The sequence below is a fragment of the Nicotiana tabacum genome, chromosome 2 (genome assembly GCF_000715075.1).
Source record: "Nicotiana tabacum cultivar K326 chromosome 2, ASM71507v2, whole genome shotgun sequence".
Lineage (NCBI taxonomy): Eukaryota > Viridiplantae > Streptophyta > Magnoliopsida > Solanales > Solanaceae > Nicotiana > Nicotiana tabacum.
Window position 1 is genome coordinate 99,640,725 of NC_134081.1, and position 21,073 is coordinate 99,661,797.

Here is a 21,073-nt window from a genome sequence, read left to right on the forward strand (position 1 = left end):
AATTTTACTCAAAAATTTTATTTTTCCTCCATTTCCCATTCACCCTCATTTTAAGACTATTTCATCTTAAAAACAAAAAACCTCAACAAATAGTATAAACGAGAAAGAGAATTATATTGCTTTAATATTTGTGAACAATGTGTCTTATAAATGATTAGAACCCCCTTTAAATAGTAGAGGAATTTCACTTATGGTATAATTCTAATTACAGAAGGAAATCTCATGATTAGCTAATTAACCGTTTCTGATTTGATCCGTTTCGAGATTTACGCCATGATCCTCGACCAATCACGGATATCTCACCTATCTGTTATTGTGCTATCTTCGATCTTGCTCGATATCTGTCTCATTTGGCTTCGATCGCTACTAGCCTCGATCTCGACAGTTACCTCGACTCTGAACTCGATACCTTATGCTCGTGATTTAATCTGTTCTGTTACGAGACCATCCTTCAATACAACCTCCCGATCTCAATTAAATAGTAAAATCGGGTGGGACCAATTTTAACCGCATACCTCTTCCTCAGTAACCATAGGGTCTCTAATCAAACTAAAAGCATTTTTGTCTAGCGCTGGACTTTAATGGAAGCGCCGATGCGTAACAATAACAGATAAATACCTAAATATTAATTGTAATTTAATATTTTAAGTGAACTTGGTAGGCATTTGGATATAAAAAATATGAGATTTGAAAAAATTGTGGTTTTTAAAGTTAAGTTGAAAAAAAATATTTAAAAATTAAAATTATATTTGGACATACATTTCACTTGAACAGATATTACAATTTGTTAAAGGAAAATATTTTTTACTTGAAAAAAAGATAATAACTACTTTTTCAAATTTAAAATTTATCTTCAAAAATTCAGTTTAATGTATAACCAAGCAATGTTTTGAAAATGAGTTTCTGGAAAAAGGAAAAAATTGTATGAACAAATGGGTCCTTGATTTGGTAGTCCAAGTAAAAGAAAATGGAAAACAAATAGTACTCTATATGTTTCAAATTAGACGAGATAGTTTGTCTCGGCACAGAGTTTAAGAAAAAACGAAGACTTTTAAAACTTGTTGTCTTAAAAACTTAAGGGGTAAAAGCTTTGTGGGGTCATGACATTTGTATGGTTATAAAAGTTTCTCATTAAGGATAAAATGAAGAGTTTAAAGTTGAATTATTTTCAATTGTAGAAATATGTCATTCATTTTTAAACAGACCAATAAGTAAAGTGTGTAATCTAAATTGAAACGGAGGGAATACTTATTAAGAAGATTGCATCAACTTTGAAATAGCATAGAAAAGATTATTGATTTAATAGAAGGGTAAAATATTTTCTTAAAAAAAAAGATCATATTACTAGGACGGACCCTGAAAAGTACAAAATCAACGTGAATCGATAATGTTAGCTTAGAGTTACAAGAAATTCTAAACTGATAATGCTCAGCACGATACAAATACCAAATAGCAACCACATATGTGATTATATGAAGATTGCTAATTTCGGTATTCATCAAAGTATAAAATTATTACATTACACAAGACAAACAAGTACTACTTTTTTGTTTGTTTTGTTTTCTTTCTTCCTTATTTTTTTTTTGGGTAAAACTAGTCTTGATAAAAGGAAGCATCCCTTTTAATTAGGGCGGTTCAAAATCGAATCGAAACCGTTAACCGAACCGAACTGATGACTTATTGGCTTATTAGTATTAGATTATCGAGGTAATAAATGGTGAACGGATTGAAATTTTATAATTAACGGCTTAACGGTTTCGGGCGGATTACTCAATTTTTTTATCGGGTAAACCGTTAACCCGTTAAGAATTTTATATTTACACTTTTACTCCTATGTATATAAACTACTATTGAAATCCCAAATGGCTAAATCCCTAATTTCTAATTTCTAATTCTCAATTGTCTGCAACCACCCGAGGCAAAAAGCAGTCGCCAGTCTCGTCTCTCTCTTGAACTGAGAACTGAGAAGTCGAAAAATCGAAATCTCAATGATTAATACGTGTATGTCTGTATGAGTAGTCTTGATGGTATTAAAAATTTGGTTAATACGTGTATGACAGTATGATTAGTCTTGAAAACTCTTCAATTCAAAAATACAGTTTGGTTAGATCTTAAATGGTATTAAAAATTTTGTATTGATTGAATGATTGTTTAAAAAATTTATATTTTGTTTAGGCGATAAGTCATCCGATAATTGTTAATCCGATACCAATCCACATATTGTCTTATTGAATAACTGATGAATTACTACATTTATAATTCGATAAATATTAAATCAAACCGATTTGTATAATTATCTGATTGATTCGCCCGATAAGCCTCCGTAGCTTTAATGTTGTTAACAAAAGTTGTCGAAACTAGAATCTTAAAGCAAAAAAGGAACAAAGGAAAATAACATGGACAACACGTGCGCGTGCGAGCACAATTGACTAAAGGTTAAAATTTATCCATGGCGCGATAAAATAAGTTTCCCAGGGGTCAAATTTAAGTTCTATACACTAATTATTTAAGATTAATTTAATTAGGTCAATAGAAAGATAATTAGAGGTATTTTAAGTAACAAGTATATATTTATGTTAGGGTAAAATCGATTCACATTAAATCCTCGAATGACAGAATGACACGTGGAATCGGGACAGACAAAAGATGAAGCGAGTGGAAACCAAGACGAGAATAATAACTTTGGTTGGTATCGGGTAGGTCCTAAATGGAACATTATCAACGAGAGCAAATAAAAATTTGTCACTAAAGGACATTCAATGAAAAATATTTCTCAGTATTAAATACACATCCATTACAGAAATTTTTGGCATTCATAACATGATGTTACATATTCATTAATGACCCCCACTGTTGTTATTTAAGAAAGGCTTGATCCTAGCCCCTAGTTCCTCAGATATAACTATAAATAGTGACTTCAACAATAATTGTAGGATACGAAAATTCGGACTACACATTATTCCAAACTAAATAAAAAAAATCAAAGGCAAGACATCCACGCTAGAGATAGAAAGTTCACAAGGAAATTTTGGCCAGTCTTATCACACAATGAGTACTGAATCCTGAATTATTAGTAATTAATCATCCAAATTAGGTGGAAGCAGATAAACTCTTCCAACTAAAACGTCGGCAGAACCATTGCAGCAAATGAGGCACCAATCTTAGTCAAAGTCTTCTAGAAGCAATTATAGTGGCCTTAATAATACAGGGTACTATATTCAGTATGGACAGAATCTCCATTAAAAATGGTGATGGAAGAAATCGGTGGCTATTAGAGTTCAGCCATATTTTAAATTGTCTTGAAAAATAGTCCTTATTAATGTGAAAATAAAAATTTGTTCCTTGCCATTACAATGTTAAAGGTGACCAAGCCCTAATAGTAGGACTGAAAAGTGGCTACGCCGAATCTTATTCAATCTCAAATTTTATTCGTTACATTAATGGCAAAGGGCCAAATATACTCTTTTATTTTTTAAAATGGTCTAAGAATACTCCTCGTTATACTATTGGATTATCTATACTCTGCAGTCATACTTTGGGTTCAAATATACCCCTCATTTAAACGGAGGGATACGCGTCATCGTCCTGTTGGTTAATTCTAAATATCTCCTAATTAATTAAAAAGACTCATTATCCATACCCGAAAAATAATTATTTTTTTTTGTAAAAACTGAAAAAAACTAAAAAAATATTTTTACTAAAAATTGAAAAAAACGAAAAAAAAATTCCAGTTTTTACAAAAAACTGCTTTAAAAAAACTGAAAAATATTTTCTAAAACAATATTTTTGTAAAAACTGAAAATCAATTTTCTAAAGTAATTAAAAACTGAAAAAATTGAAATATTTTTAACTAAAGACTGAAAAAAAATTATTTTTTTATTTTTTATAAAAACACTGCTTTAGAAATTTGTTTTTTTAGTTTTTTTTCAATTTTTACAAAAATATTATTTTAGAAAATATTTTTCAGCTTTTTTTAAAGCAATTTTTTTGTAAAAATTGGGAAAAAAAATATTTTCGTTTTTTTTAGTTTTTAGTAAAAAAAAAAATTCAGTTTTTACAAAGAAAATTGATTTTCAGCTTTTCTTTTCAATTTTTTCTAAAGCAGTTTTTTTGTAAAAATTGGGAAAAAAAATATTTTCGTTTTTTTAGTTTTTAATAAAAATAATTTCAGTTTTTTCAAGTTTTTACAAAGAAAAAATTTCTTTAAAAAATTGCTTTTCGGGTATGATTAATTGGTCTTTTTAATTAATTAAAAAATATTTAGAATTAACCAATAAGACGATGACACGTGTCCCTCCATTTAAATGAGGTATATATTTGAACCCAAAGTATAACTGCAGGGGTATAGATAACCCAATAATATAACGAGAGGTATTTTTAGATCATTTTAGAAAACAGAGTGGTATATTTGGCCTTTGCCGTTACATTAAAATCAGTTAAAAATCAACTTTCCTATACTTTTCGCACCTCCATCACTAATTGAAAGATTAAAAAAGATTTGAGTCATATGAAGAGTAAATAAAAATATTGTTGATTGAAGTATGGGAAAAAACGCGTAAATATTTTTAAGACTCTATTTTGGCTACTAATATTTCAATTCTAACCCATTATGTCCCCCCACGTTATCTTGGCTCATAACGTGGCTATTAAAAAAATTCATTATTACTTACCAATTTGCTTAAAGTAAGCCTTTCTTCAAAAATCTCTCTGTCATTAGCCTTAAGCCCTTAGCTATAGCCTCAGCTCAAAAAGTTTTGACCAAAATTCCCACCACAAAACAAACAAGTCTTATCTTCATTTCTTTTAGACAAAATGGAGACAGAACCAACATGGCATGAATTATTAGGAAGCAACAACTGGGAAAGTCTTCTTGATCCATTAAACCTCCATCTCCGGCGACTGATTCTCCGGTGCGGCGACTTTTGTCAAGCAACTTACGACGCTTTCAACAATGACCAAAACTCCAAGTACTGTGGCAGTAGCCGCTACGGCAAAAATTCATTTTTCCACAAAGTCATGTTCGAATCGGCTTCAGATTACAAAGTCTACAGTTTCCTTTATGCCACTGCTCGTGTTGGTGCACATAAAGCACTTTTCCTCCACTCTCTGTCTCGTGAATCTTGGGATCGTGAGTCTAATTGGATTGGCTATATAGCTGTAACGAATGATGAAGTTAGTGAAAATCTGGGTCGTCGGGAAATTTATATAGCTTTTCGTGGTACAACGAGAAATTATGAATGGATTAATGTTCTTGGTGCTAAGCCAGAATCTGCTGGTCCTTTGCTTCACCCGAAATCGCTAAATAAAGCTGAATTAGACGATGGCGATGGAGGTAACGTCGATGATGATGATGAAAACGCGCCTAAAGTAATGAATGGGTGGCTCAAGATTTATGTTTCAAGTGACCCAAATTCGCCCTTTACGAGATTAAGTGCTAGAGCACAGCTTCAGACTATGATTGAAGATTTAAGAGAAAAATATAAGGATGAGAATTTGAGTATAACTTTTACAGGGCATAGTCTTGGTGCTAGTTTATCAATTTTAGCAGCTTTTGATCTTGTTGAAAATGGGGTCACTGATATTCCAGTTTCGGCTATTATTTTTGGTAGTCCACAAGTAGGGAACAAAGCTTTTAACGAAAGGCTAAAGAAGTTTCCCAGTTTGAAAATCTTGCATGTTAAAAACAAGATTGATCTTATAACTCATTATCCAAGTTCTTTATTGGGGTATGTTAATTCAGGGATTGAGTTAGTGATTGATACTAGAAAATCTCCAAGTTTAAAGGACACGAAAAATCCAAGTGATTGGCATAATTTGCAAGCAATTTTACATATTGTAGCAGGTTGGAATGGGGAAGGCGAAGAATTTGAGCTGAAAGTGAAGAGAAGTTTGGCTTTAGTGAACAAGTCAAGTTCTATATTGAAAGATGAGATCTTGATTCCTGGATCGTGGTGGGTTGAGAAGAACAAAGGGGTTGTTCTTGCTGAAGATGGAGAATGGATTCTTGCACCACCTTCAGATGAGGACATTCCAATTCCTGAGTATTGACTTTTTCTCCCACATTTGCTATGAGTGGCTTCTTAATTAATTAGTATTTTTTGTTTTCTAAGTTGATATCGTGCCTTAGATTAGGTTGTCAAATGCTAGTAGGTCCAATGTTGCAATAATTTGTGTAGATATACTATCGCTTTCTAAAGAAGGAAAACAAATCCTGTCGTTTTCTGTCTTGTATATCCAATGGTAGGGCATATTGCTTTGCCAAGTTTTCCAACCAGAAACCATGAAAACATAAAAACTCTGATTTTCTTTTTTGTCATTTAAGAGAAATCCCAAACGAAGCATTCTTTATTAGAAAATTACGATTAATTTTTTTTATTTATATATATTAGTATATGTTGAGTTTTCTTAACTTCTTCACGCCTCCGCTTCTTATATTTTTAAGTGGAAATGACACGAGATAACCACTTTTAAGTATGTTGTTTAAAATAATTAGCTAATTTCGCTCAAATTTCAGGACACAATGTACTAGAGTTTAAACCTCAAAGTTCAAACTTTAGGACATCGTGTCCTAAAGTTTGAAAATTGTGTCTAGAAGTTTGAATCTTATGTTCGGAATTTTAAATTAATAGTTTAGAGATTCAAGACACTTAGTCCTGAAATTTTAAATTAGCAATTCAAAAATTCAGGACAGAATTTCCAAATTTAGGATACTTAGTCCCGAAATTTGAGTGAATTGACTAATCTTTAAATACATTGTAAATTGTGAATATATTTTAAATAGCGAGCTTAAAAGTGGCTTATTGCTGCACTTCTCCCCCTTTGGTGAAGATTTTGCCACCATTACGGTTCTATATTTCTAAATCTATTAATGTGTAGTATCATGTACTTCTCTGTAACAATAGGTTCATACTTAGCATAAATGTATATGAAAAGAAAAGTATACAAGGACATATATAGTTTGAATTGAATCCGTAACTGCATTTGTATTGTTACACGGCGCCTTCCTGAAGTTTCAATGATGGAAAGCAGCCCATGATATTACCCGATGTCTTTCACCTATTATGCTGGGTTGTGAGTTATCAGCTCTCTTTTTCTATTTTACTACTATACTAATACTAATTTTTTTGACTGGTCTTTTCTTTTTTGCATTCTGGCGCCAGGGTTTATTCACTGGAAAATGATGCTATAAGTGGAGGAGTACCATGGCCCCCTATGGGCGTAGAAGATGGAATAACATCAATTCCTGAAGATGAAATTGAGGAGCACACACACATTGCTCTTCTAAATGATTCTCGTTTCCTCATCCAAAAAACCAAAGCAGTATTCAAACAGACTTATAAAGAAGGTCACTTTATGTTTAGAACATTTGGAAAACATGGATAAAAAAGCAAATAGGGCTAGTACTCATTGTGTTCGAAGACAATATCTTCTGTTTTACAGTTTCCATCGTAAAAATAAAAGAGAAGAGAAGTGCATAATTGATTCCCCGTTGATTTTTTATTGTTGTAAAACAAATGGAGATCTGTTTAAATTGATCTGTATTTGCTTAAAATGCTTCTGCTAGAATGATTGGGAAGCATTTCATCGAACTTGTCACGAATGTAAACTTGGGAAATGCGTTTGCAGCTCATTATATGTAAATCAGAGTGGAAAACTTATTTGCACTTACAAACTTACACCAAATTAATAGATGAATAGTATGTGTTTTGCACATAAATTATTATTCTTTAAACATAATCAATAATTACATTATTTTCACCTTACTTAATCACTTATTTGTACTCTTTAATATAAGCATCGGATGCAGAAAAGATTTACACAAAATCAGCCTCATGACCTTGTCATACTTATACCTCCTTTCTGGACTTGTGATAAGATGCCTATTGCGTAAGATTTGATCGAATTGATTTGTTATCATCAAAATTAATTGGTGAAATCTTGACGTTAACCCAACTTTTCTTCATGAAATTTAGTTACATATTTCCACTAGGGAAAACTGGACAATCAACAGATAAATTCTAAAAAATCATATGGTTTTCCTGATAAAATATTAGTATTAGAAGTAGAAGTAGCACTAACTGTAGATAATATATTGAAAATCCTTATTAATTGAACATCAGCAAATATTTTAAATAGAAGAGGTTTCTTGATTTTTCATCCTTTATTCAAAAATCCTCCGGAGTAGGGGTAAGGTCTGCGTACACACTATCCTCCCCAGACCCCACTTGTAAAATTTCACTGAGTTGTTATTGTTGTTGTATTCAAAAACTCTTTCACTATTTCTCTTTCTCTTCTCGATCTTTTAATATAACTACAACTTATATATAACATTGATCTTCAACTATTCAAATTTAAATTCGTTAACCATTCAAAACTAAATGAGGCACTGCTGCAACAACTATTCTATCAAACTAACTCTTTAACAACTACTCTTTGCTTCCTTTTTTGTACTTACTTGAGTATGTAATGTATGGGCGAAAGCTTCATTTTATATGTTTGACTTAGTCAGCGGTAATAAAGTCTTTGATGGATGTGATGCGTCTACATGAATCCAAAAGGTCGAGGTCAGATATGAAAGATAAAGTGGTGCCGAGGTCGAAATGGCTTGGCAGAAGACGAGGACGAGCATCCATCCTTAGTACGAAGTGATGACCAGTCTTAGGATTTAGATTCCCTAGAGAATATTCTATTGGATATTCCCTTCTATTGTACTATCTCGGGTTTTGTGGCACATGTGCTCTTATAAATAGGAAGAGATGCAGATCAGAAGGGGGTTGGACCTTTTGTAAAGAAATTCATCAACATTTTATGTACAAGATTCTCACTTTATTGAATAGAAACAATGTTTGACTTTACACTTTTCTTTCTTTTATCCCCATTTCCCGATCCAAGAAGGATTGGAATATAAAATTGCTTATCGTCATCCATCACTGTCAGAAAGGCTTATGAGGATCTCATCCTTGTCGGTTTATCTTTGTCTTATCTACTATTTGAACGTTATTTATTGTCATTTATTGAACTCTTTTACATTTTGAAGTCTTTATTGATCAATTATTATCTCAAGTTATCTTCTTTAATATTATACACTAAATACTCGTTGTAAAGTACTATGTTTATCATTGAATATTAATATTGGCTATGATTAACCCTATTTTCCAATAAATCTAATAATATAAAACCAAAATCTATTTTTTGGGTCATACAGTTTGGCGTCGTATGTGAGAATTTTATAGTCAAACTATTAATTTTCATTCAAATATACAACGTTCATAACTTGTTAACCTAATATACTGTTAATCTATTCCCTTTTTCTTTGCACACAAGGATTCCATGGCAGGTAACCAAGAAAAAGTCGACCAAGAAAAGAAGCAAGAGCGGCATACAATATCCCACTCAATCTAATGAGTGCCATCAACGAAGGGTACGAAACTTAGGATGAAGAAACAACCCTTGCATCATCTCCCAGGCTAGGGGAGTCGCCAGCACCCTGCTATAGCATGACCAAACCCGACGAAAAAAAGGCTTCCACGCCTGCGGAGGAAGGAGCACTACCCGCCATAAAAAAACTCCTAGAGGAATGGTTAACTAACACCTTGGTCAGCGTGATGAGTAAGAAGGTCCCATGCACGACCGCGAAAACCCCAAAGATCCCTACAGCCCAGCATAAGAGTAGACAGAACGACCAACTAAACCCTCCAACTTCAGGTAATACCCATACGACTGTTGATACTGTAGGTGATAGTGCCCTTTCCACCGTGTTAAAAAGAATGAAGGAGATGGAGAACGAGAACAAGTCACTCAAGGAACAAATGAAAGAGAATCAAGAACGAGTAGACAAGATATCAGGTGCTCCCAAATTAATACCAAAAAGAGACGCCGGTAAGTTTGTAGAGCAGCCATAGAGGGAAGAAGCAGCTCCTCACGCCATACCGAAAACCTTCAAGATGCCCCTGTACCTCAGGATCTATGATGTGATGACTAATCCTGAGGACTGCGTGACCCATTACGTCACTGCAGTAAAGGGCAACGACCTCACCAAAGAGTAGGTGTCCTCCATCTTGTTAAAAGAGTTCGGTGAAACTCTCACAAGGGGAGCATTGAGGTAGTACTCCCAGTTGTCGACCTACTCGATAGAAACATTCGAGGAGATGGTGAACACATTCGTAACAGCTCATGCCAGAGCCAAGAAGGCCGAAACCTGGGTAAACGACGTTTTCGCCATCAGGCAATCTCTGGGGGAAGGATTGAGGGACTTCTCAGCTTGGTTCAACATAGTAAGGATGACCTTACCAAATGTCTCTAAAGGAATGGCCATAACAGCCTTCAAGAATGGGCTAAATAGAGAAGGTTTGAGGGCGACCAGAAAGTTGCTAAACCGATTGATAAAATACCTACCAGCCACCTGGGTCTAGATCTATGACGCTTATTGTGTCGAGGTTAGAGCAGACGATGAAGACCTTAATGGACCAACCTGATGACTCATCTCAGTGCAATACAAACCCAATAGGGAACGTAGGGATAATACGAGGAGAAGCCCTCCAATGCTGTGACCAAGCAGAGATCGACATCAACTTTACATCAAGCCACCCGTTCCACTGCGAAGATGGCCCCACTAGGTATCAGACACCCCTAGAAGCGACCGAGGTATGGTTCCTTTACTATCTGCTCATAATTTCTGCGTGTCACCTAAAGATGTGGTCTATGCGCTTGAGAAGCTCGGACCGAAGGTGAAATGGCCATTGAAAATAAGATCTGACGTGAACACAAGGAAGTGAGACGCCTTCTATGAGTTCCACCAAGACCGACGTCACAAGACTGAGTATAGCCACATATTATTCTTCTACAACAAGGACACTATTGATACCCAATTTTGCCATCATAGTTTATAAAATATAATATATACTCTCAAAATATATTTTTTGCGTCATTACCCAATTTACAAGAGTCATATAAGTATTTTCTATAATTTTTCATAATTGTTAAATCTTTAAAATTGACTTTTTTGCATTTAAAATGTTCACATATTTATTAATTACCCGTTCAAATTATTTTTGTGATGACTTAATCATCCAAATTTATTATTTACACCCACATGTATATTTTATAATATTTTACTTCATTTCATGTAATTACATTTGTATTGTTTAGCTATTTACATAATTTTGTAATATTAGCCTATATTCTATACATTATTACATTTATTACATTATTTACGGTAAAATAGCATTTTTATATTTTTATAATATTAAGATATTATTTTCAATCATTTTACTACATAAGTAATATTTTTATTATTCACTAATTACTTTTTATAAATTATTATAAGCAAATTTTATATATTTAATTTATAGCCCAATACATGGCTAATTTCCGACAAATATCAGGCCCAAAATATTTGGCCCATCCCAACTCACCCTTCAGCAGCCCAAGACCAAATAACCCTCTTTAAAAACCCGGTCGACACCCATGTAAATGACCCACTCCACTCTTTCCCTCTATCTCAGTCGTTGATCTCAGAGATCAACATCCCACAAACCATCTCCCATATTTAATAAACCAAACCCAAACCCAAATCCTAACGCCCATTTTCCTTGAGACGCCGCCACCAAATACTCCCTATCCTCTTCTTCTCAAACCCTAGCAGCCGCCTCCCTTATTCTCTCCAACTCCGACCCTAATATAGAATCTCTCAGTGATTTTCCTTCCATATATGTTTTGTCTCTTCGTTACTTACATGGTTATGGTATCACATAGTACTTGCCTATTTTTGGCAAGTACCAGGTCTTGAATCGAGTGCAATCATCTCCAAATCTTCAAGATACAGACGGTGTTTTGTCTATATATATTCACTAACAGGCTATATGGGTCCGATTCAGTGAGATCCTTGACTGATTGTGTTCTCCTTCTTGAACTAGGGTTTACCCGAATTTTCTCTTAAATTGATTCTCGACTGATTTTGCATGCTTTTCTTTCCTTGTTTGTGTTCGATTAACTATGTTTTCTTGTTTGTTCGTTCAATTTTTACTACTACATAAATCCCCTTCCCCGTTCCCCTTCCAAGTCTTAAAGACTATTACTTGACTATTGTTACTACTACTATTACTCTCTCACTCTCACTCATTCTACTGTTCTAAAACTTGAGACCTTTGCCGGCTGAAAGCCAAGGCCACCAGAATTTTATTGTTGCTCCTTTCTCAGTGTGAGCACTGCTCGAGATTCACTTGAAACCCTTGGGAACTCCGACGCACTGAGATTCTGGGAGTCCTGTTGTTCTCTCCTTACTACTGCTAGTTGATTGTTGCTGGAACTTAATTTTCTCATTTTCTCGTTCATTAATTTGCAACTCGTGAGTACCTTGACTCTTCCAATTCTATTCTCTTTACTTGTGGTCATGCTCTAAACATCCATGTTGTTCGAACTTTGTGAACCAATATGATTTCAATGTGGTGTTATCTTTGTTTGCAATCTTATCCGCCTTGAAGTTAGTCGATGGTCCTGTATTTTCTACCATCTAAACTTGCCTAAATCCTAAACTTAGACATGTGCTCACTATGTATAACTTCTGATCATCTTGAACCTGCCTAGTCTATTATGTTTATGTATATATGAGTTTCCTATGTTTGTTGCTTGCCCAAATTCCTGCCTTGCTTTGGATTCCTATGTTAAAACTCCTAGGACACTATTCCATGCCTAGAAATTGTTCGACTGTACTTCTGCACACAAAGTCATTTATGCACAATTTGCTACTTGCTCACTTTCTTAAATTGTTTGACTGTACTTCTGTACACAAAGTCATTTATAATAATGTTTCCCTTGGATTTTCTTAATTAGCTTTCTTATTAGTACTTCTGCTTGCCATGAACTGACCTCCCATTTGTTAGTTAAGTTTTGCCTTGCATCCTTATGCTGAGGTCTTCTTTTGAAGACTACTGTTGGTATCTACCTCTCGATCATATCATTGCTACTTGTTAATCTTCTTAGAATCAATTCATTACTCAGCTTTGAACTCTCATGCTTGGTCGCTTTGCTTTATAAATTCTTATTTTTCAAGACTCCTGTAATTAATCATATGTATCCTAAGAAGCCTATTACTTTGAACTTGTTTGCTAATCTGAAAGCCCTTGTGTATGCTTATTCTATATATTCTGCATATCCTCTACATCTTACATGTCTCTATGTGAAGTTCAATTGTGTGCCTTGTCCTTGGGATGTTTAGAATTCTTGCTCCTGCTAGTTGTAGTAATAAGGGACAAATGTGTGTATGCTCCTCCTTAGAATTTGAGTCATCCTAAATGATTTTGGTTGGCATGAATAGCCATTCGTGTCTTCATTAGATGTAATTGGTAGTGAATGGACAAGAGAATTGTTTAGTTGTTGGGTCTCGGCTGCTGAATCTGATTCTTGGTACTTTGGTTTTGAGCACACTATATGCGCCTGGGGTATAGGCCTGTCCGAGTTTTAAAGCCTATGTGAAGGCCCAGAAAGCATCGATGGGTTATGTTATACTTATGCTATAATTGTAATTACTGTATTTGGGCTTGTAGTTATCCTATTAAGTCTATAATTGTTCTTTTATTCTATTTGGGCCTGTAATAACGAATAATGGGCAAGTAGTGAAAGTGGGGGGCTGGGATATTTTAATTTTCATATAGAAGGGTAGAGAACATGTTGTTTGATGTTTTTGTTTAGCGCGCTTTATTTTTGTGCACCGATAGAAATCATGCTTTCTAGGAATCACACACACTTCACGCAACCTGTCTAATACTTGTACATTATTCAAAGCATGTTAGTTTGAGTATTTGCTATACTTATTTCCATGTCTACTACTGTGCACACTTAGACAACATGCTTATAGGATGCAATAACACATGTTTCGCTAATCTAGATACCATGTCTATAGGGCTTCAACTAATCAATCAATCAGTGGCTTCTATTGCTTTTATTATACTGCTTACCTATATATCATGATTGTAGGATCTTAATCAATTAATTGACTACTTTTGCTGCTTTGTTGTACTGCCATACTTAGATGACATACGTATAGGGATAAAGTATTATAAAATCAGATTCAATTGTCACCCATAGAAATTCTGCCTATAAGATATTCACACACCTAAGAAGCATGTTTATAAAATCAGCGCTGTTAATTCTGAGCTTGCAGACAGTTGCATCACCTCATCGTGCGAATAATTAGAGATCATGCCTATAGGACCTGCGATACCTTTAATCTTCCAATACATTAGTCTAAAGCTGCAATGCTACCTGTGTAATACTGGAAATCAGAATCACATAGAGACTATGTCTATAAGACTTAATGACTTTAGCGTGTTCTAATTTAAAATTGTCTGCCACCTAATGTATGAATCTGCCTACGTGCAATTTGCTACTTATGTGTGGAGGTCAACTTAAGCCATTTATTGGCTTTATGTGAAGTCCTATATGTTTTGAATGCACACCTAGTTTTATCATTTTGAGCATCCTAAAGTAGAGTCTGGAACCACCTAATAGTAGGTCCAAAGCCTCTTGGACCATAGGCATGGGATGGGTAGTGCACGCATAGGACACGACCTAGAATTGAATTAGAGCGCATTTAAGTAAACAACTTTAATATAGTAATCGGGTAGCAGAAGATGATAGCATGTACCCGCTGGATAATATGAGTAACCCCTACCTAAAGGGAGTTGTGTTGTATTATTTATGTTGCACGGGGTGATCCTTTAGGCTAAAATACATAGGGCCCCCCTCTTTTATATGTTCATTGTTCAAACTTAGTCATTAAATATAGAATAATTAAGTTATATCTTGTAACTTCTAAGGACTTGTATTGATTATCAATATATAGTTTAATTGTTGCCCGATTTCCTTTGCACTTGTTTATAATAGAACCTTTAAATTCCTTGTCTTCCCTCACTCATATGATCACTTAGGACAATTATAATCCGATAATCCCACATAGTGTAAACTTCGACTGGGACCCACAGTTGTGAACCTCGAAGAATGTCTAACCCCTTCTCTTTGAGCTAATTTGATCCCTTACCTGAACTTTGGTGACGTGGACTAGTTAAACAGAGTTATTTGCAAATAGGTGCCCTAACGCACCTTAAAATCGTTAGGTGACGACTCACCTATTTTAATACCTATTTAAAAGAGTAGTCACATGTCGAAACTCGCGTTCGAGAGAGAAAGGGGCGTGACATCATGGCGACTCTACTAGGGAATTACACTTAGGCTCTTACCATAATGAAGTTGACTTATGTGGATTATTTAATGACATGTGCATCCTTTCCCTTATTTTCCTTTATTTGTTTAGATTTCTATGACATGTATATCTTCTCCCTTATCTCCCTTATCTCCCTTTATTTGTTTAAATTACTATGACATGTACATTCTCCCTCAATTTTCTCCATCTTGTTTAAGATTGCTATATCATGTCTCTCCCGTCCGTATCTCCCTATTAGCTTCATTTAATTATGTTCTCGCACATTTTTATGAGTTAATCTAACTTCCCTCTTTTGTCTTTCCTTTTTTTTCCTTTTCTTTCTCTTATTCATCTTTATCATATTACTTACTGTCTTTTTTTACGTGCTTTCATCATCTGGCAACGTGTTACTATTTTTTGCAAATCGCATGCTTTCAACATCATACTCCACCCATGCTTATTATCAACATAGCGGCGCTTGATGAGTGTCCACACTTTCTTAAAAACACCTTTGTAAACCAGAAAGGCTTATTTGAGATAGACTAGTCAATCAACGGTGCAGTTGACGCTCCCGTGCCTTTTCTTCTCAAGTTGTCCACTTGAGAGTACTTGTCTAGACCTTTCTAGAAACCACACTCTAATTTGAAATGTACATGCATCATGCTAAACCTATTTCGGATTGAGACGTCATTGACGCATTAACCCGCTTAGATGAACCTTGTCCAAAGTCCAACGGGATTTCGATCATCCCAAAGGACACCATCATATTATATGCCTTACTTGGAGAAAACATGCAGACATATTAATCATTATCGCATAAATAGTCGAATATGGAGGGGGAAAGGTCTAACTTTTATTTGTTTTCAAAAAATAAAGCACAAAATCTCCAGGTTCGGTATGGTCTAGAATATCCCGCCTCTGCTAATTGACTGGTGGAACAACCTTGCACTTTGTGATAAAAACCATGTGAGGAGGGTACTGGTAACCTGCCATCTTTGCTGAACATTCAACTAAACAGGGGACTGATCGAGGCTGCTACCATGTTCTGGGATGAGAAGAGAGTTAGTTTTCGATTTGGCAATAAAGAAATGACTCCTCTCCTAGAAGAAATAGGGGGTTTCACCAAGTTACCATGGGATAGTCTAGGACTATTGGTGCCATAAAATTGCACTCCACTCGATTGTTTGAAAATGTTGGGTTTTAAGAAGAACGCCAAACTGGTTTGTATGAAGAAATCATACATTTCCTTTGAATTTCTCTATGAGCATTATGGGCATAGCAAATCATATCGTCTTCATCATTAGGAGCTATCCATTACCCCTTTGGGATGGGTGCACTGTCGGGTTTATGTCTTCATAGTCTATTTCTTGGGTTTGTTGATCTTTCTAATACAAGGGGAAAGAATTCATACTCGCTTAGCCATGGTCGCCAGGACCTTAATGGAGGGTACCGAGGGGAAGAAATATACTATCATCCCTATGATCTTAGCTAAGATGTACCGTGCTCTAGATCGGTGCAAGCATGGGTTTGGACACTTCGAGGATTGTAATCGCTTGCTACAAGTTTGGTTGCTAGAACACTTTCAGAGGGGTGATTATCGCTAGGAGCTTCTGCGAAGGACACTGAATGACTACATAGCCAGTCATCATCCAAAGAAGATGACATTCATTCCTGACGGGCTTGCAAAGCCTATAAATGTTGTAGGATGTGTGCATTTCTTCAGCAATCTGACATACGAGCAAGTGCATTGGATGTTTGAATGGTTTCCTAGTGAGTTCATCATCAGATCCAAAGGAACTACTCACTTAGTACTGATCGGACTGCAAGGCATCTACCCTTATGCACCTATAAGGGTAATGAGGCAAGCTGGGAGGAAACAAGTTATACCTTGGGTTTCCAACATGATTCAGTATAAAGTAGATTTTAAAGGAGATGTCTTCCCATTCAAGTTTGAAGCCCAACACATGTGGAACCAAAAGATTACCGTGAAGGGAGAGACTATTGAGCCAGACAGGTATCACGTCGGTCATATGTACTACTATCTCTCATGGTTGGAGGACAACATAGCCGGGGACGTCAAACCGGGGGTCAACCTGAAAGATAGGATCATAGATGAGGTGGTAGAGGCGTAGGTGAAGTATAAGAGGCTACGTAAAATGGTGTTCGAATCTGAAGCTAAACATCTAGAACAACATAAGGGGGATATGGAAGCGATTAGAGAATGGAAGGAGATTTACAAATAAGTTGACAGAGAGGTTGGAACATCTAGAGCAAGGACTGATGGATCTAGAGGGGAAGATGAGAAAGAGGCTTTGGGATTGTCAAGGCATGGATCCGGATGCAGGAGGGAAGTTGGAAATAGCGTACTTGATACTCGACATGCGCGATCTGGATAACGTGATTGGTGGAGTCAAGAGAGCCAGGCATGGAGAAGGTCCTTCAGGGACCAAGTCGGCTAGGAGATAATGTTCTTTATTGCTTTCTAGATTAGATTAGATTTCGATGTAATAAGGCTTAACACCATTAGCGACTTTAATTATTATTTTTTGATTTAGTGAGATTGATTTGGCTTATTTTCGCATTAATGGAATGAGACAAACGTTGGCATGAATTTTCTCCAAGTCTATTTGTCGATTAGGCCTACATCAGGCACAACAAGGTCCCCAAACTAGGACGCGAATATTTGCATGACCTTACGTGGTACCTACTTAAATATTGTAAACACTCTTTTACTTTATATTACTGACTTGGTTACCTTTTGATTTTTATTTCTTTTGTTTACTTATATTCCCAAAGGTTGGTTCATGCATTCTGGCATTATCAACATACCATACCAGATCCAGAGGTCCTCCACCCAGCGATCCAAAAAGCAAAGGTAAAGGCAAAGGGAAGATGGATGATCTAAGTGGTAACCGAAAAGACAATGCTACCATGGCAGAGAATGTTGAAACCTCGGATGGAAGAAGTACGCCAGGACAGAATAAGTTGGTCCTACATTTGGAACAAAAAATCTTGGAGCTGCAGGGTGAGCTGGAGCAAGTCCGAAATCTCGCAAACCTCTCCCATACTCTAAACGTTCCTGACATCAACCAACAAAACACAACCACTCACAACCAAACACCACCGCAAAATACCCAAAACCAAAATTCACCACCCATAGCTCCACAAAATCCTCCCGTAACGTACCAGTATCATAATCCCATACCTCCTTAAAATCCTAACCCACTACCAGTGCAAACCCCTCAACAACTCTACCATCACCCAACCCAATATCTGCAAACCACCACTTATCACACTCCTCAAAATGCACCACAGCTTACCCCCGATCCCTCTCAAACCTCAATCAATGATCACCCATATACCCAAGTTCTAAGAACTCACCAAGGCAACCCGATATACGTGGAAACCTTATCCCATACCCCGCAACAAACCCTATACATACCTGAGCTGTCCGACAAGGACCTGCTCATTCGAAACATGGCAGAGGATCTCAACAAACTAGCAGGGAGAGTCCAGAGTGTTGAAGGCGGGAAGGGCATTGAAGGTTTAAACTATAAATATTTATGTATCCAGCCAGATATAGAATTGTCGGAGGGTTACAAACCTCCCAAGTTTGAGATGTTTGATGGCACTGGTGATCCTAAGGTACATCTGAGAACCTATTGTGACAAGCTTGTGGGAGTGGGTAAAAATGAACAAATCCGCATAAAACTATTCATGCAAAGTCTTACAGGAGACGCATTATCTTGGTACATCAGCCAGAACCCGAAGAAGTGGGCGAATTGGGTAACCATGGCATCGGATTTCATGGACAAATACAAGTTCAATACAGAGAACGTGCCAGCCATTTTCTATATCTAGAACCTCAAGAAGAGACCGACAAAAACCTTTCTCTAGTATGCTACTCGTTGGAGATTAGAGGTCGCTAAGGCGAGGCCACCACTTGAAGAAGAACAATGAACAAGTTCTTTGTCAGAGCTTAGGATCCGCAATATTACGAAAGATTGATGGTTATAGAGAATCACAAGTTCTCAGACATCATCAAGTTAGTGGAAAGGATAGAAGAAGGAATCAAGGAGAGAATGGTGACCAATTTTGAGGCACTACAAGCCACAAACAAAGCCTTGGTATCAGAAGGTATCTCGAAGAAGAAAGAAGTGGGTGTCGTAATGGTATCCCAGGGCCCTAAGTCTCCCCTCACACACCAAACACCCTCACCCATATATTAACCCTCACCTCCAAAATACCAATACTCTGCCACCACCTACCAAACTTAAAATACCCAAACTGCATATTACCATTCACCTCCTCCCACCCGCCAAAACTACCCAAAGCCACGACCAAACTTTGACCACAGAGCTCCCAGATAATATGCATCAATCGCTGAACCCATAGCCTAAATGTATGAGAGACTAAAGGCTGCTGGTTATGCCACCAACATTCCTGCTGTTGCTACTGATAACCCAACAAAACATGTTCCTATCATTCAGGCATAAAGGGTCATACCATTGAAAAATGTCGTATGTTGAAGGACAAGATTCAGACACTAATCGATATCAAAGTCATATAAGCAAAGGAAGATGCGCCAAATGTCCATAATAACCCTCTTCATGACCATAGGGGTGAGGGAATAAATATGATATAAACTGATGAGGAACGGGATCAAGAGGGATCTATCGGACTTATTCGATAGGGGGATGCTCCCAAAACATCTCATGTCACCTTCTCGCTGATTGTGGTGCAAACCCAAGCACCGTTTGAGGTTGAGGTAGCTATATCTTTCACTATGATGGTAGCTCCAACATCGTCTTATAAGTCTGATGCCATCCCATAGGATTTTGTGGTGGAGGCGAGAAGAAAAGGAAAACCCAAGATGGAAGAGACAGGTGTTGCTCAAGGTATGACTATAACTGGCAGAGTTTATACACCTGAGAATCTTGAAGGAACAAGCAAAGAAGCTACATCTAAACTGCATGTCATTGAGACAAGCAATGATGATCTTTGGGGAAAGGTACATGCAAGGGATTACTTTGTTGTTGATCACCTGAACAAATCTCCCGCCCAGATATCCATCTTGTCGCTATTGCAAAATTTAGATGCGCACAAGAATGCCTTGATGAAAGTATTAAGTAAAGCTTATATGCCCATCGATATCACTAGTGGGGAGATGGCTAACATGGTAGGATAGGTACTGGAGAGTCACAAAATTACATTCCACGAAGATGGGCTACCGCCAGAAGGGTTGAGTCATAACAAAGCGTTGTACATCACTATGAAGACAAATTCATTGCCAGGGTCCTGATAGATGGAGGTTCAAGCCTGAACATATGGCCGCTGACTACTTTGAAAAGACTGGCAAGGGGCTGCATGAGATACGGATGGGAAACATGAATGTGAAAGTGTTCGATGGATCTTAGAGAGCCACTATCGGAGAAATCAACCTTGATCTGCACATGGGCCCGACCTGGCTCGACTTTGAATTCCAAGTGCTAGACATATCCACCACTTATAACTTGTTTTTAGGACGACCATGGATACACACAGCTGGGGAAGTCGCTTCTACTCTACACCAGGATGTGAAGTTTGAGTGGAATCATCAAGAGGTGATTATTCACAGAGATGGAAGCAACCCATCTACACCAACCAGACTATGCCAGTCATCGAAAACATGAGGAAATTGGGAGGAGAAATATACCACCGCATTGAGCGAGTAAATGCAATTGATAAGGATCGGTGGTGGATCAACTAGATAGAAAGCATACTGATGTGGTTATGGTATGAACAAGGCAAGGGTCTTGGACGAAAGCTTCTGGAGATCACAGAACCTATATGACCGCAATATCATGGCACAACCTTTAGTCTCGGGTATGAATA

At 36.5% G+C, this 21,073-nt stretch overlaps 1 protein-coding gene across 1 annotated transcript; it reads left to right on the plus strand.

Annotated features, from left to right (window-relative positions):
* Positions 1-4,665: 4,665 nt before the first annotated feature.
* Positions 4,666-7,665, plus strand: LOC107786296 (phospholipase A1-IIdelta). Its single transcript, XM_016607756.2, has 2 exons — positions 4,666-6,041; positions 7,161-7,665. Exons 1-2 carry the CDS (start codon positions 4,813-4,815, stop codon positions 7,381-7,383), a joined length of 1,452 nt encoding a protein of 483 aa, XP_016463242.1. The 5' UTR covers positions 4,666-4,812; the 3' UTR covers positions 7,384-7,665.
* Positions 7,666-21,073: the final 13,408 nt, after the last annotated feature.

Coding starts and splice junctions, on each gene's coding strand:
- LOC107786296 (XM_016607756.2), top strand. CDS start 4,813: ATGGAGACAGAACCAACATGGCATGAATTATTAGGAAGCAACAACTGG. Junction 6,042..7,160: donor GAGGACATTCCAATTCCTGA/GTATTGACTTTT, acceptor TTCTGGCGCCAG/GGTTTATTCACTGGAAAATG.